Genomic DNA, 18727 nt, shown 5'->3' on the forward strand with positions numbered 1-18727 from the left:
CCACCAAATGACGCATGTTGTGACGTCGAAGTACACCCAGCGTAACCAACTTACGCCCAACGTACTGAGTACGCCCAGCGTAATCCCAGACCCAACAATCTATAAATAGAACTCGAGATCAGTCATTTTCCTTGCGATTTTTCTTGCTTTCTCTCTAAGTTTTGCATCGTTTTGCGTGCCAATCATATCCCGAAGCCCCGGTATCATTCCCAAGCCCCGAAGCAAGTTCCGAAACCCCGAGGACCCCGAGAAGTGAGATTCCCGAGCCGAAGCCCTGCCCGCGAGGAGCCCGGTTTTTGTGAAGATCTTCTAGATCTACCGAAGAAACACTACTTCTGCAAGTCGTAGTACTGCCCGATCATCTTTTGATCAATGTGAGTGTACAGTCCCATTCAATACACGATATTATACAAGTAATCGTTGAATGTTTTTAAGAATACGGGTTGTGTGAGGGTATAATTATTACCTTCTAACACATAGACTTATATGACTCTCCTTGAAATTTCATGTTATGTGTTTACGTGTTACTTGCTATTTGGATGGAGTATTGAAAGAGCATGCTATACAGTTTTTCTTTTAAAAATTATGTATAAAACATGTATATTTTCATCTACTAATATGTTGGGTAGAACATGGGTAGACAGTTGGTGTGCAATGAAATAAATTGATGAGAGGCCTCGTTGTTGGTGTTATTCTAGTCATTCAGCAGAGTATGGATGACGACCACAGACTATTCTAGACAGTCCTGTGGAACGCTAGCAGACTCATAACATGTAGGTATTGTGAACGATGTGTTCACCGGTGTACTCTATCCCCCACATGGTTGCCTTTAGGACACTTATTGTTGAGGAAGCCCCTCTGCAGTAATGTTCGTCCCGATGGAAATCCTAAATTAGGTTCCTTATAATAGATGTTGTTGTAGGGACGTAAAGTGACGATAACGGGAATGGGTAATCGGGTTATTGTTGATTGTTGAATTAAATATAATTATTTATTGTGGGTTGAAAACCCTATATTCTCACCAGGCCCCCGAGCCTGACCCACTCAGTTTATTTGAATTACAGGAAGTGACGCATGGGCATAAGATGGATGAATCATCAAGTTGTTTTGTTTACAAGTCTGTAATGTATATATTTGTTGAATGACTTGTAATGTTATCGTTTATGCTTCATGGTTTGTATCGGAACATGACATCCCGATTTTTTATTATGAAATGAAATTATATTTCTTTATGAAATGTTTTGATAAAAAAATCTATTTTATCATGTTTTGTTTTTGGGAAAAAATTCCGCATCTCTTTTAAAATCAAAAGGATTTACTCTGAAAATGTTTAAAAAGCATAAATGAAACCGGTCTTTTCTGGCTGAGATTTTGGGGGATGTCACATCTTTGTAGCTAACACACAACAAGGATGACGTTTAACCACTCAAGATCTCAAGAACACTCTCTTTAATGATTTTAGGGTTTTTAGGGACGTTTGAATATGAAGGAGGTTGGTTAGGGTGAAGCTCAAATGAGATAAGGATTCTTATATAGGTCTTAAATCCAGAAATTAGGGTTTGCACATGCATCACATACGCCCCACATACTCTTTGGTACGTACAACGTACGTGCTATCCCTCCACGATCATCCATGCATGGTATACTAAGTGTACTCAGGAAGTACGCCCAGCATACTTAAGGGACTTATTTTGCAGTATCTAAAATTTCAAGGGCTTCAAATGTAATACTTAATTTGGAGTGTTACAAAAAATGCAAATTGCTTATTTTACATGAGTTTTCTGACTTACAATGGACAAACTTTTTGAATCCTGATAACAATAGAGGTTTGTCATATTTCTCTATGTTGCTTGCCATGATAGGAAATGGACTTTGTATCCATCATGCACATTTTGTGAAGGATCTCATGTGGTATGCTTTCTTTTGCATCATCATGATTCAATAGACTAATGTAACCAATGTACCCAGTTACAAAAGAAAACCTGTAAATCATACAAATTCTTTGTGTGCATAAATTGTAGATCGTGGTGTGATATATACAAGTTAAAGGTTATTTCATTTGTTCAGTTCCTCATCTTTTCAAAAATTGTTCATTTTACACGGTTTCACCAATATAAAGCAAGCTTTTTGGTGAATTTGAGGTAAAAAATTTGGAAAAATTGCAAGCTTTTTGTGAAATTAGGGAAATTTTGGAGTTTTCATTGTACGAAAAACAAATGATTTTACTTGATTAACCTGGCAGGCTATGTTGTTCTTATAGCTCAATATTTTGGTTAGTTTTGTTGACCAGGAAGCTAGCAGCCCCACCAACCACAACATCGTCAATGATTTGTTATGTTTATTTGTTCGATAATATATAATACTTACGAAGTTTCCATTGACATCATATAGCATATATTATATTATAAGATAAGAGAAGACACCATCATGTAGTGATGTAACATAGAACTCTAACGATCGTACTCTAGGAACTGTGATTTCGATGATCCTGCACGGTCATAACAAGAAAGATCCGTTAGCTGTTTCCCAAGAGGAGCTCCCGGAAATACGATCTGACAGTTAAGTTAGTAGGGTATTTATAGGTTTTTGTGAGTGTAACAAAGAGTGATCACTTACTTTCCAAGGCCCTGGGGATGTCCTTTTATATCTGACGCCCCTGATCGTCCGTACGAGACAAGGATGTCAGAGTCAACAAGATCAAGGGCGTTGATTGGATGATCGTGCTCTTCTATCTGTTAGAGCGCAAGCTCTAGCGGTAATGCATTGAGCATTACCCTTGTCGCTTGACCGTTGCATTTGTCTTGGATCGGAAGGCACCCCCAGCGGGGGCGAGCCTTTCTTTGGGAGCACCCTGCTCTCAGGGGCGCTGGCAAGCGCTATGCTCTGCTGGGTTTGGCATGTCGGGCACGTCGTGCTTTTAAGCGCTTTGTTATGGATGGGTGTGGCTCTTTCGTGCTTGCTAGGGCACGTCATTAAGTCTCCTAGTCCAGTAGTCGTAGTGTTGTTGTGCTAACTACAACGTTTTGGACTTAACCATTCGGTACACGCGTTCGCTTCTAATTTTCATGTCGCTTTGATTTTTATGGCGACGTGACCGCCCATTATGGTTGTTGGTTACGTCATTGTGTTAGATATTTTGAACATCCCTCCCTTTCTTCTTTATATAAGGACTCCTAATGTTTCATTTTCACGCTACCTTTCTTCTATTCCTTTTCTTCTCTAAGGTCCGTCTGTCCTTTCTCTACATGGCTGGTCATCCTGGTTCAACTCCTTTTGAGGTCGATTTTAAACTTTTGAGGGGCGCATACAGTCTTTCACCTACGGATGGCGTCGAGTTTCCGTCATCCGATTCCATTATCCTGTCTCCTCCGCCAGGTAAGGTGGGGGTTTATATGAAGACTCTTGACGATGGGTTACGTTTTCCCCTTTCGTAATCCCAAGAGGAGGTTCTGCAAAAAGTCAGGTGTTGTGTTCAGATGCTTACTCCAAATGCCATAAACATGGTAATGACATTTGAAATGATCTGTCGTGCTAATGGTTTGCTTTCGGATTACTTCGTCTTTAAGTACTTTTTCCAGATTTTGAGCCACCGGTGATAGTACACTTTCTCTGTTCATCGAAATAAAGTGTAGCCTTTTTGCATGCATGGGGTATATAATAAGGTTCGGTGCTTGAAAGTTGCTATCTTTCTGGTTTTGTATTTCTCTCTTGAAGTCATAGCTTCCTCTACATATCTCACTCTTTACCATTTGGAGTTAGTTGTCTAGATTTGGTGCCTCCTTTGTATCTTCATTTAGTGCTTATTTTGTTAAGTACTTCAAGGCTTAAATAACAAAGTAATACAAGAAGAAACTAGCATTACTTTGTACCTTACTCGTGGTGGTTGATACTTGTAGAGAACATCATCCTATTTGATCTTTCCATCTTCATCAACACCTCAAAACCAAGTGGGTTCAAAGAAAGGTTGTCATTTTAAAACACACTATGGTTGGTTTTAATATCATTATAACCTCTTTAAAAGGTTCCTTGGTGGTTTTGTTTTTAAATATACTCGAAACTTACTAGTGGATTTTTAAAGCTCCAGTTGTGTTTTTTTTTTATGAAAACTCTATTATTTTAAGTATCAAAACCCATCATTAAATGTGTTTCAGGTACTTCAGATGATCGTGGGAGGGCGAAAGCTTGCTTGTACACTCTCATCGATAGTTATCGTAATTTGCATTTTTATGATACTCTGATTTTTGGGATGGTTGTATTTTGATACTTATGGTTTAAACTCGGGTTTCCTGGAAACAATGATGTTACTTAATTTAAAAATAAAAATTTTGATTGAGAAAATTAGGACGTTATATAAACTCCAAAACCGCATACACTAAACCCAAAACAATTATGTTTTTTTTTTGAACCGTCAAATACAAATATACTAATATACTCCTAAACTAACACCTAATTCCACCTATGTCCACGATGAGACTTGAACCCTCGACCTCAAAGAGAGAGGGCACCACCTGATACCGTTGGGCTAGAAGCCCTTTGGTCCCAAAATCAAACCAAAATTTTAGAATAAACTATAATATCAAATGGTGTTTGTAAAAGTAATTTTTTTTTCAATCATCGTAAACATAGCTTTCCAAAACAGAGTAGTATCTTAAGATCAGTAGAAGTCAAATTCATAAAACAACAACGATGCACATGCGATATAATCAAGCTGGACCCTTCATCCCGACAACAAAACAACATGAAAATATTTAATTCACAACTATAAGCACAAAATCCAGTGAGTTCCAAAATATCACAAACACTACAAAATGACTATACATATCAATAATGGGCTTATCTGGCTCACGACATCTTCGTTCTTGCCATCATCCCAACCAAGACCTTTTGACTCACGGCCTATCCGATCTTGTCATCATCCAAACATGGATTGTTTGAATCACGACTTATTTAGTCTTATCATCATCCCATCAGATCATATAAACATACAAGCAAACAAGCAAGACCCTTGTAGTCTAGTTAAGCATATGATCATTTCACAACATTAAATATGCATCCAACATATAGAGGATCCAATTATGACATAAGTAATATAGTAAGAAAAATCACATGAGCCAAAAAAAAATCTCAACAACATGTTTTGCTACGAACGGTTAACACATACCACCTAATATTAATCCAAGACTAATCCTTATTCAAATACTTAATCCAAACAAAGTTTCAGTAAAAGTCAAACTGGTCAAAGTCAACAGTTAAAGGTCAAAGTGTCGCAACCAACCCTTGGTCACATCGCTACCATTAGGCGACAAAAATAGTCATGATTTCTTCTATACGCGCTTCATGACCATCCAAAAGGTTGCGCCGCGAACTAGCGTTTGAATCAACTTTCGTTTAGAGTCTTAATCCTTTACGTCTATAGACCTAAAATTTCAAATCTAAAACTCCTTAAAGGCTTAATGGATCAAGTTTCCAACTTTATCCATTTAGATTATTCAAACAAGTATTATCCCAAACCCCAACTTAAAATGCGACTTTAAAGACCAAAACCCCATGCATGGCTTAATAGGGATGCAAGAACTTCCATTTTTCCAACTCCAATAGGTCCGGAAAGAAGTCCAAAATGTTCAAATGGTTATGGAGTTCTCCGAACTCCAAGAACACAACAAATATAAAAATAATGAACCAAAAAAACAACTAAATACAAGATCTTAACGAAGCAAGATCAGGGTTGGAACTTTATACTCACAAAGGTCTAGAAGAGTGTTGAGATTGCTTGGTCTAAGCTAGAGCAAAGCTTCTAAGCACCGATAAATAAGAACGACCTCCTTCAACTTCAAGAATACACCAAAAGCTCAAAACTAAACAATAAAGGCTAAAGTTTGTTGAGAGACGTTATATGAGGAGGGGGTTGAAAGATAGAGTAAACCATAAATACAAGGTTCCTTAAATATGGTGTAAGGGCCAAGATCCACGACTTCGCTCGATGACATTCACTTAATTTGCGTCGCCACTTGTTGATATGGTACACACCATGTCCTTTAAGATTCGCGTCGCTAACTAGGGTTTTTTCAAAACATCTAACTCATTTCCTCCGTAATACTAATGACATGCAACCAGAAAAATGGGCATTACAACTCTCCCCCCATTTATCTGGATTTTATCTTTAAATTTTTCCTGATAAAACATTCTAGATATAACACACACCATTTCTATATGGATTATCCATCCCCACTCATAATTATACCTAAGATGAGATTGCCCCATTGGCCTAAACGTTGTTTCCCAACAAGTCGAAACAATAAAATGTCAATCAGAGAAACAAAATCTAGATCCTTGCGAATCCACCCAAAACCTAAAAATTCATCGGTATAGAACTTCTAAAACCAACAATCTAAAACCGAAGGCTACTTTCCCAAACATGGATATCATCTAGTTCCTCTGGTGAGGAGCACTACAACCCTACTAATGAGTAAGTACCATAGATAATTCTAACCGTAAGAATTCAAGATGAAAATCGTATTCCGGAAATGGTGACCCATAATTTACTTTCAAACTCCTAAGGATGAGTTCCTAACTTCACTTCTTCACTTATTATTCAAGTTCTAGCCTAGATCTTCACATTCCTCGTGAAAATCACCATCATCTCCATTTTCCCTCTCAAAATTGATTATGTGGAAGAAATAATTTGGACATAATGATTAATATCTTCTCACTTTGTTCACATAAACATATATTCCTCATACTTACCTTTCTTGTAATTCAGCCGCCATTATACCTAGTATCTTAAGTAAAAGTTTTAATTTTTACACTTGAGTCCCAAATTACCAATATCATTTATGACTAAATCATAACTAGTCAATCCACTTTGGTCCAATCGTTACTTTTTGTCTCTCATTCATATTTTCCATATTAAACCAAATTTGGTTATTTTATTTAGTGAATCATCCTCGTGCATGTGCCAAAATATATGTTTAGTTTCTATTTTCAAAAATTAACTCGGACCCACCCCACATACATAAAATGACCTTTTTGTCCTTAATATTTTTGCTTTTAGTTTTCTATTACTTATTTATCTATCATCTTTAGATTTAAATAAATAAAAAGAAACTAAATACCCCACCACCCATCACTCCCCAACCCACCCTCCCATTCCATTTCCTCTTTTCCTTCTACCTTCCCTGGAAACCAGGTCACCAGACTACTACCACTACCACTACCACTACCACTACAACTATCACTATCACTGACCACCATTTTTTAGAATCAAACCTCAAAATTCGAACCCTAAACATGCAAAGATTCGGAGAAGAAGATCGAGAAACTATAGGTTGCGGGAGAAAACAAGATTCAAATTGGATGAATACCACCGCTCCATCTATGCCTTTATTCTCTCTTCTTCGTTCGCCACCTATACACCATCATTGCAGATATGCAGGCATGCACACTACCATCGCCACATGTACACCAACATCGCTGCACCAAATCCTAACAACCTCTCATTTTTCAGCTCGAGGGGTAGCGATTTTGTACTCCGAATTGAGGGTAGCATATATGCACTCTTCCCTAACCTTACACTTTACCATTCAGATATGCACTGCAACAAAAGGTTAGATCATCCGACAGGTTTACATGGTAAAAAGGGAGAAGATGAACTTTAGTGGTTTTCAGTGGTGTGTGGTGCTCACCAAAATTGAGAGAGAAGGGGTGGTTAATGGAGGTTTGCGGTATTGATAATGAAGTGGTGACAAGTGGTGTTCGAAGGGGGTGGTTACTGCTTGTTTGTATAGGAGGGTGATAATGGTGAAAGAGGTGATGGTTTGTGGTTATTTTCAAGGAAACCGGTGGTGGTTTTATAGATTTTACAATGGTGGTTCAAAATTTTCGGTGGTTGTTGTGCAAATTTTTAGCGATGGTGGTGGTTAAGTGTTATTCAACAAAAGATATATATATATATATATATATATATATATATATATATATATATATATATATATATATATATATATATATAAACGTTTAATAAACTAAAGATAATAAAAATGTAAAAAAAAATGAAAAAAAAACTACAAATGACACTTTAGTCATTTCAAGTTGAACAAGGGACGAATAATGCACATTTAAACTAACAAGGGATGAAGTGTACAAATGTACACCTTTTTACGATATAATAGATTGTCCAAGTTAATTTTTATAAATTGGGGCTGAATATGCATTTTGAAACATGCACGATGGACGGTCCATGTAATTTACTCTTTATTTAAACTAAACCCTTAATAATCATGAATAGTATTATTCAATTCGTTTATTTATGTTACTTAGTATTATATTTATTATTAATAATCTATTAATTATAAAATTTTAAATTTACCCAAAAAAGTACAACCCTAAATAAAGTATGTTACTCAATAATCATTATAGAACATATATTTTTATACTTGTCCTAGCTTGGGCATTCATATTATCTTTTGTTCATTTGCTACATTTTATTATGCATGTCTTAGGTTGACTATATTTTTAATGCCTTTTAATTCGTATGTTTCCCTTCCCATGTACAATTTGAATGTTAAGTATTGCTATATATATAGGACCGTTGCAAGCCAATTTAAGGCACATGGCAAATTCAGAAAGTTGACCCTTTTATCGACATTTAAACAATGTTTTGAAAACCGGACCGGAGACCGAACCAGTCGTCTTACTGGTTCGATGGTTCAGATGGTCCAACCGGTTGGACCGGTCTCAAAAACCGGGAAAACCGGATGATGCCATAATTATATTTAATTATATAAAAAATACAAAAAAATGAAAAAAAAAAATTTTTTTTATAAAATTTCCGGTTTTGACCGGTTTTGCCGGTTCAACCGGACCGGTTTTTACCGGTTCAACCGGTTTTTACTGGTTTTCACTGGTTCAAATGAATACCGGTTTTTTGGCATTTAAGAACCGGATCCGGGACCGGTTCCCGGTTGAACCGGTCGAACCGGCCGGTCCGGTCCGGTTTTCAAAACATGGCATTCAAAGTGGAAGAAAGACATGATGACAATTAAAAAAAAAAAATCAAATAATCCTATTTTTTTAATTATCAAAGTGCATGGTATAAGCTTAAATGCCGGTGTATAAAAATGTGTATAAAAATGATAATAATCGACTACAACTATACAACTTTTACATCACAAAATTTCATCTAGGACATCCAAAATCACCATTACTGCCAAAGTTTTGGTTTTTGCAACCAATATAATTAGACCCACAATATAAAAATTTACAAACTAAAGTGAAAGTGGGTATAATCGTCACTTGAACCATCCTCCCGTCACGTTGTTTACCCTTCTCTTTCAGTTCACCTACACAAAAATTAGAAGAAAAAAAAAATAGAATTCTTAAATCAGAAAATTAGAACAAATGTAAAGAATGCATAAACTTGAAAAACATCATGAAGGACAAACACGAAATATGAGCTTGATAATCAATCCAAAGGAACCAAGCACGAAAACAACAAACTGGAAGCAATAAGAAAAGCTGATAATATGGCAAAAAAACACAGTAGGAGCAAAATGAGAGCATGGGGAAAAAACGTCCATAAGGCGAAAAAAAGTCCAATAGCTAGGTATAGATTATACCAAAATAAAGAGCAAAATCTTATAAACAACTCCATCTTAGGAGCAACTCATCAGAGAAACACATAAACAAAGACCACATAAATAGAGCCAGGGGCATTGCTGTCTACGTGGGCAAAAAATCCACCGGTACGAGTAATGAGAAACCCAAATCTAAATATCATGATAATTTAATCACCGAAGCACCCTCTAAACAAATTGAGAAATAATATGACAACTTTTGGTTTCTTGTTCACTTAATTATGCTTCTGCGATTCTACCTTGAAATATATTGTGACGTGTGAAGCCGTGTATTACGAGGAGACATCAAATATTATTGCTTACTGAAAGTTGAAGCGTCATTTCTTGGAAAGCCGATATCATCTTAAGAAGAAGAAAAATCCCTAATCCCTAACTACACAATGTTGGGCCTTCTTCCTTGGGTTAGAATAATAAATAAAATTAAAAAAATTCCAAAAAAAATACTAGGGAAAAGGTTCGAACACGAAACCTCACAAACTTCAATCAAGGTGCATCTACCATCTCAACCAACGTTACATTTGGTTATGTATTGCATATAATATTTTATATTATCTATACCTATATACATAACATTAATCGTAATTTTGCGGGGGCCCCAACATTTGACGAGGCCTTGCCCATGCTCTAGGGCCGTCCCTGCCTATATAGTTAGCGATAAGTATACATGACAAGGTACCTCCATACGTTATAGGAGCATCACAACAATCACCACCCTCTTGATATAACTTGCATTTCTTCGCCACCATCTTTATATACCTTGCATTTCTTCTTGGTTACAATGCCATTTACCTTCAATGTTTGGTTTGTCACACTATATTATGTGTTTTCCAATGATTTTGATATGAGTGTAGGATATAACAATATTGTAAAGGTACTCATCATGATGTATATTGAATTATTGAGGTTTAAATATGGGGATGAAAGTCTATTAACGATGATGTATATAGCTGTAAAAATACTATATCTCCAAAGATTTATTGGAAAATAAACATGATGTATATAAGAAGTCTTTGATTGAAGAAAATATAAAATATGTGGTTAACAAATTATATGCAATGGCTACTAATAATTATTTTTCTAAAAAAAAGGATGGTTTTGATTTTTTTTTAATATATACATGTCTTTCCTACATAAGTATAAATAAGTATAAATGTCTTCTCCGAAAAACAAAATAAAATAATAGATTTTCATATTAAACGATCCGTTATAACCAACAGTAACCATTATACATTTGGGTACACATCTTTACCACTAAACCATGTGATATCTTCCATTATCATACCATTCCACTTTTCTTTTTTTTCTTTTTTTTATTTTTTTATTTTTTATTTTTATAGATTAAATTTAATTAAAAAAATATTAAAATACAAATACAATAAAAAACATATTTTAAACTAGTTTTTTATTCAATTAAAAAACATTACACAATTTAAAAAAAAGCAACTAAAACAAAATAGAAAAACATAAAAATGCAAACACAAACACTTAAATTAGTTTCTAAACCCCATTTATTTAATTATTTTATTTTGAGGAATCCTTAAATTTTAGTCAAATTTTGTGTAAATGGTTTGTGGTTAATGTTTTCATATTGATATCTGGCCATAACAACAAGATCGATATCATCTTCATGTATTTTGTTTATAACAAAAGTTATAAACTCCGTCGAACTCTCAACATTTTACCCTCATATCGTGAAACTTCGAATATATTGCATCAAGATTACGACTTCGACAACCCATTAAATCACAGAAAACGTTTATAACTTTTACCCAAAACTCACTAGATGTTCAACTATCTGGGTCTTCTGAAACCTACACCAATGTTAGTGCAAAATTCTCTTCTTCCTCTTCTGACCAATTCATCATTTTGAGAGCCACTGTTTTTGAAAGATCAAGCAACACAAGTGTACGATTGTGAATAAAATGAGAGAAGAATTGTGTAAAATATAAGGAATTGTTGTGGTATTTATAAGAAAGTTTGTAGGTAAAAAAAAGATATTGAGTAAATGCCCAAACTAGCTGTTAGACATGAACAAATTTTGATTAAGCGTTTTAATCTGTGGTGTCGATCATGATGGGCCACGAACACAACGAACCATGAAGATCCGAACTAACGTGCACGAGCCACGGTCTTGGCCACCTAGACCATGGAATCCTTCCCGGTATACATACTAGAACGCCTTCAAAAAGAGTGAATAGATAGATGAGTAAAAAGTGTGTGGTTAGAATTGATGGGGTAACGGGTCAACCCATTTGTCGGGTTCGACCATAGCGGGAGATATATAAACTCTGCCGCGAAACGGCCCAAAATTTCCCAAACATTCCCGCCAAAACTTACATACTTCTGAAGTTCTGATCCCATTTCGATCCCTAACCAAACAACGCCATCCACACTGTGGACATCAAGAATCAATAAGAGCTCTCACATACTGCTCACGCATCCTAAGAAGATCCCCAAAATCAACCATGAAAATCAGATCAATGAAGCTGCGAGAGGCTCACAAGAGCAATGGTGTAAGCTCCTACTGTACCATCCTGTGGGACCTGACTGCCGAGCACATCGTTACTGCTTCTTCTTCCGACGCCTCCATTTCCATCCACGACGCTCTTTTACCTTCAAATACGCCACGATTTCTTCGTAATCATAGAGATGGTGTCACCACTTTAGCCCTCAGCCCTAATTCCTCATGCCTAGCTTCTGGATCTAGTGACCGCTCCGTCAAGCTATATAAGTTCCCTGGTAATATTTTTCTTCTCCGTTTTTTCTTATTTCTGTATGCTCGTGGATTTCCAAGATACCGGCTGTTACTGATGCTTATATGCGAGCAATTTGGTTTAATCAGTGTTGATTATAGATTTTGACATTGGCATTTCTAACGAAACTACTTAGAACATATATATTTTTTCTTCTTCGATCACATATACATATCTCGTGAATCTTTGATGAATAAATGGACCGATGTTTGGACATTGATAACGCATAGAAAATTGAACAAACTAGTTACTGCTTAATCCTGTAACTAATTTATGATTTCTCGGAAATATCACTGACTTTCAACCATTTTGATGACCTTTTTACCAGGTGGAGAATTCGAATCAAACATTACCAGATTCACATTGCCTATTCGTGCCTTATCTTTCAACAGATCAGGTACCATGTTAGCAGCTGGTGGTGATGATGATGGCATCAAACTTATCAACACAATAGATGGATCAGTTGCAAGGGTTTTAAAAGGACACAGAGGATCTATCACATCCATATCTTTCGATCCCAAAAGTGAATACTTAGCATCTGTGGATTCATTTGGAACTGTTATAATCTGGGAGCTCCAATCCGGTACAACACTCCACACCCTAAAAAACATTTCCCATAATACCCCTCCAGATTTCACAACATTATCCGCACTCTCCTGGAGTCCAGATGGCGAAATGCTAGCTGTTTCTGGTTTAAAAAACGATGTTGTCATGTATGATAGAGACACAGCTGAAAAACTTTTCACATTAAAAGGTGAACACACACAACCTGTGTGTTTCTTGGCTTTTTCACTTAATGGAAAGTACATTTCCACATCTGGATTAGATAAACAGGTTTTGATATGGGATGTTGCTAAGAAACAAGACATTGAAAGACAAAAGTTTGAAGAAGTGATATCTTGTATGACATGGAAGCCACATGGGAATGCTTTAGCTGTTATTGATGTTATGGGAAAGTATGGTGTTTGGGACTCTGTTGTCCCATCATCCATGTCATCACCTACCGAAGGGGGGCCCACTTTGGATTCAAAGAAAAGTGATGGTTTACTTTTCTTTGATGAAGAAGAAAAAGAGATTAGTACATCTGGAAGCATGAGTGATCATGGTGAAGAAGAAGATAGCTTTATGAATTCTGAACAACCTACAAGAAAAAGACTGAGGAGTTTCAAATATGATGAAGATTCAGATGATGATGTTAATGATATGAGTTTGCTTCCGAAAGTTGAATCGAATAAAAAACGTTCAACTGCTGACGTGGCAAACATGAAAAATGGGAAGGGGACACAAACAGGTGTGGTGGCTGTTACAGGACCAAAAATGCAGGAGGCTTTTCAGCCTGGTGTGACACCTGTCCAATCTGGAAAAAGGCGATTTTTATGCTATAATATGCTTGGAAGTATAACAACAATGGAGCATGATGGATACTCTCACATTGAGGTATTCATTTTTTGTCTTAATATGTAGTGATTGGTGACATGGGAACATTTTATTTTTTTAAACAAAGTAATTAACACATAAATGTCCCAATTTATACTTCTAGTTTAAAAATCTCATAAAAGACTTTATATTTTGTGTTTTTTTGGATTAAACTTCAAATTTATTTTTTGCTTGAAAGACCTTGTATTTTTCAAAATTTTGATATGGCATTTTTAGTGATTTTTTTCCAAAAAAATTGTGAAATGTAAGGGTTTATTTGGAAGCATTTAGAAGGTTGAGGGTTTTTTTTGAAAAAAAAATACAAAGTTGAGGGTTTTTTTTGGAAAAATTAAAAAATACAAGGTCTTTTTCGGGTAAAAGATAAATTTGAGGTTTAATCATGAAAAAACACAAAATGTAAGGTTTTTTTTATGAGATTTAACTATTTTTTTTTTCAAAAAATTTGTTAAATGTGAGGTTTTTTCGAGAAACACTAAAGAAGATGGGGTTTATTTGGAAGCATTTAGAAGGTTGCGGGTTTTTTTCAGCAAAAAAATACAAAGTTGAGGGCTTTTTTTGGAAAAAATAAAAAATACAATTTCTTTTTCAGATTAAATTTGAGGTTTAATCTGGAAAAAACACAAAGTATAAGGTTTTTTATGAAATGAGTAAATTACACAAATGGTCCCTATGGTTTTGGGTAATTTGCACGTTTGGTCCCCAACTTATTTTTTTATCTCTAAAGGTCCCTATTATTTGTTTTTGTTGCGTGTTTGGTCCTTGTCTTACCTAAATAGACTATTTTACCCTTGATTTTTTAATTTATTTAAATAAACACACCCCAACCCACCTCCACCTCACCTAACCTTACCTTACCCATCTTATTTAAAAAATCAATGGCAAAATAGTCTTTTTAGGTAAGGCAGAGACCAAGTGTGCAACAAAAACGAACAGTATGCACCTTCCGAGTTAAAAAAATAAGTTAGTAACCAAACATGCAAACTACCCCAAACCATAGGGACCATTTGTCTAACTTACTCTTATGAGATTAACCCCATTTGTCTAACTTACTCTTATGAGATTAACCCCTTTTCCCAAAAAATCGTAAAATGTGATGTTTTTTTCAAGAAAACTAAAGAAGATGAGGGTTTATTCCGAAGCATTTAGAAAATGAGTTTTTTTTTTTTTTTTGAAAAAATCACAAAGTCAAGTGTTTTTTTCGGAAAAAACAGCAAAAAAACGTTGAGGCTTAATCTTTTATGAGATTAAGCCTTATTTATATATAAATATATATTATATCATGGGTGCAGATTGATTTTCATGACACTGGAAGGGGCCCACGAGTTCCAGCAATGACAGATTACTTTGGTTTCACAATGGCTTCACTGAATGAAAATGGAAGTGTTTTTGCAAATCCATGTAAAGGTGACAAAAACATGAGCACTCTCATGTATAGACCCTTTAGAAGCTGGGCAAATAATAGCGAGGTAACTTCATTTTTTTTTTTTTTTTCATTATCTTCAAAAAAAAGAGAAAAATAATTCAAGACTTTTAATTTCTGTTTATTATATAATGTGATGTTTTTAGTGGTCTATGAGATTTGAAGAAGAAGAAGTAAAAGCAGTAGCACTTGGCACTTCATGGGTTGCTGCTGTTACAAGTTTGAATTTCCTTCGTATTTACACAGATGGTGGTTTACAGGTTTTTATTTATTTTTCATTTTTTTTTTTAATTTTGTTTTGTGAAATTAATTAATTACATATATTTTTTTTTCAGAGGCATGTTGTTTCTCTTGATGGGCCTGTAGTAACTGCATCAGGGTTTGGGGATGAACTTGCAGTTGTCACACATTCTTCTCCCTCTCTCCCTTCAAATGAGCAAGTATGCCTTTTTTCTTTAATTAAATTAATCTTAATCTTTTTTTATTTTTATTTTTATTTTTTCATTTTGAATTTGTTTTGTGATATTTTCAGATGCTTGAGTTTAGAGTATTGAATGTTCCTAATGGAACACAATCTATTAGAGGAAAGTTGGCATTGACTCCTGGATCTGTTTTAACATGGTTTGGTTTTAGTGAAGAAGGTCAACTAACTTCATTTGACTCCATGGTATTTATTCCCCATTCCACTAAAATATTGTTTGCTAAATGCAAGAAATAACAACTTACTTTCTTTTCATTTTTTGTATTATGTTTTTTTTTCATGAAAAGACCTTATATTTTTTTTCCAAAAAAACCCCTCAACCTTATAAATGTTTCCGAATAAACCGTCAACTTTTTTAGTTTTTTCCTGAAAAAAAATCCTCACATTTTACAACTTTTTTTTGGAGACAAATGATTAAAGGGCCATATCGGAAAAAAATAAATGAAAAAATGCATGTTTTTTTTCATGAAAAAAATAAATTTGAGGTTTAATCCAGAAAGAACATAAAATATAATGTCTTTTATGAGATTAACCCAAAAAAGTTGTAAAATGTAAGGGCTTTTTCAGAAAACTAAAAAAGTTGAGGATTTATTTGGAAACATTTAGAAGATTGAGGGGTTTTTCGGAAAAAATGAAAAAAAAATATAAGGTCTTTTTCATGAAAAAAATAAAATTAAGGTTTCATCTTGAAAAAACACAAAATATAAACATCTATCTTTAACTTTTTTTCTTTATTAAAACATCACACTTTTAAAAATACTCTTCAAATACAATTTTGTATTAGAAAATCAATGAAATTACATTGATATTTTCTTGCATTTATCCCAAAATATAATTTATAAATAACTTGATTTTATTTATACATGCAGGGTGTTCTCCGTGTATTCAGTAATCAATATGGAGGCAGCTGGTTCCCACTTTTTAGGTAAATAATCCTTCCATTTTTTTTTTTTTTTTTTATAAATATTTCTTTTTAACTATTTTTATTCTTTACTAATATTGCTCTTTTTATACAGTGCAAGTAAATTAAAGAAGAAAGATGAAAGCTATTGGGTTGTTGGATTAAATAAAACCAATTTGTTTTGCGTTTTATGCAAATCCCCTGATAAATTCCCACAGGTAATATAACAATCAACACCAAAACACAAAAAACAAATTTACAGTTTTCATGTTTATTTTTTGAAAATAATAATTTTATTTTATTATTCAGGCTGCTCCTAAACCAGTTCTGACACTATTAGATCTTTCAATCCCTCTTGCATCATCTGATTTGGGAGCTGAAGCTCTTGAAAATGAGTTCATTCTTAGCAACATGCATCTCTCCCAGGTAAATATTAAATATTAAATATTAAACTCTTTATTTCCCTTCTTATAAATAATAATTTTTAATTTTATTACAGATTCAAAGAAAGATTGAAGAAAAAGAAGCAACAGGAGATGATGATACAACTTCACTTGAAGACGAGGCCTTTAATATCGAAACAGCTTTGGATCGATGCATCTTAAGACTCATTGCTTCCTGTTGTAATGGTGAGTTATAATTTCTAAATGCTACTTTTTTTTTTTTTTTTTTTTTTTTTTGTCTTAAAAACTTATTATTTATTTATTTATTATGTTTTATATTGTTAGGTGATAAACTTGTGAGAGCTATAGAACTTGTTAAGCTTCTTTCACTTGAGAAATCTGTTAGAGGTGCAATAAAGCTTGTCACAGCTTTAAAACTACCAAATTTAGCAGAAAGATTCAACACCATTTTGGAGGTATTTCATCAATCCTTCAATCAATTATTTAAATTAAATCCAACTTTAGAAATATTTAAAACTTTTGTTGTTTTTTCAGGAAAGGTTGCTTAAAGAAGAAGCAATAGAGACTGTTTGTGTTAATAATACAACAACAAAAACATTCGTATCACCAGAAATTGTGAAAGGTCAAGAATGTGTGAATGAAGTGCAACTTACTTCGCCTTCTTTTCTGAAGAAAAAATCAACAGAAAATTCAACAAACCCTAAAATTGGGAATAAAGTGGTGGAAGTGAAAGAGGCTACAAAATCTGAAAGTAAAGGTTTGGTGAAGAAGAGTAGTAATGGGGAGGTGAGTCAACAAAGGTCAACAAATCCGTTTGTGAAATCTTCAAACAATCAAGAAAAAGAAAAAAGCTCGTCGGTGTTTGATTCTTTGAAGAAGTTTAAGAAGAATGAGAAATAGGGTTTGGAAATGGTAAAAGATATGTATATATATGACTTGAGTTGTAGTTTGTTAATTGTTACCAATTGGTTTGTGATTTTTGTTTAGATATTATTATGGAGTTTGTTTTAAGTTTATTTATATTATAGGTTTTTGAATGGATTTGATTGTTTGATAGTTGTTTTGAAAGAAGGTTTCGTTAAGTCCCAAGTAAATTGACTATTTGGTCCCCCATCTTCATCTTCGATCTTTTCTTTATCTTCTTTAGAAATGTTGTAGAGTTCTTGTTGGTATAATAGCAAGCTTCAAGAGATTATTGTAGAATTGGTAAATTGATTTGCACATTATTTTGATAATTGATAGATGTCTATGCATGTTTGTAAAAACTTTTGATTTTGTTTATGTAATGATTTTTGAATTTTTGTTTGAGATGAAAGGGGTGAAATAACATATTGGCTTTGATACCGTTGTAGGAGATTTATTGCATCAAGTACATTATCTAAAATAACCAAAATAACCAAAAGATTTACTTAAGTGGACATGCATCACAAAATCTCATTTTTACTAGTTTTAGCAATATACTCTAAAGTCAACCTAAAAGAAGGATAAATTATTTACCTCTTAGATCTCCAAAAACAAGGAATAACCTTATTAAGGTTTATGTGAAAATCCCATAACCCTAGAGAGGGGTTATGATTTTCGTGTGTGTATATATATATATATATATATATATATATATATATATATATATATATATATATATATATATATATATATATATATATATATATATATATATATATATATATATAGAGAGAGA

The 18727-nt window shown here is 34.0% G+C and overlaps 1 protein-coding gene across 1 annotated transcript; it reads left to right on the forward strand.

The window, feature by feature from the left end:
* Nucleotides 1-11937: 11937 nt before the first annotated feature.
* Nucleotides 11938-18141, forward strand: LOC145043140 (transducin family protein / WD-40 repeat family protein). The gene is made up of 12 exons (XM_078991703.1): nt 11938-12371; nt 12714-13822; nt 15112-15288; nt 15389-15502; nt 15578-15682; nt 15775-15909; nt 16593-16648; nt 16740-16842; nt 16934-17050; nt 17124-17253; nt 17353-17483; nt 17563-18141. Exons 1-12 carry the CDS (start codon nt 12098-12100, stop codon nt 17926-17928), a joined length of 2817 nt encoding a protein of 938 aa, XP_078847829.1. The 5' UTR covers nt 11938-12097; the 3' UTR covers nt 17929-18141.
* Nucleotides 18142-18727: the final 586 nt, after the last annotated feature.

Source organism: Lactuca saligna, chromosome 4 (genome assembly GCF_052625555.1).
Source record: "Lactuca saligna cultivar CGN05327 chromosome 4, ASM5262555v1, whole genome shotgun sequence".
NCBI classification, from domain to species: Eukaryota; Viridiplantae; Streptophyta; class Magnoliopsida; order Asterales; family Asteraceae; genus Lactuca; species Lactuca saligna.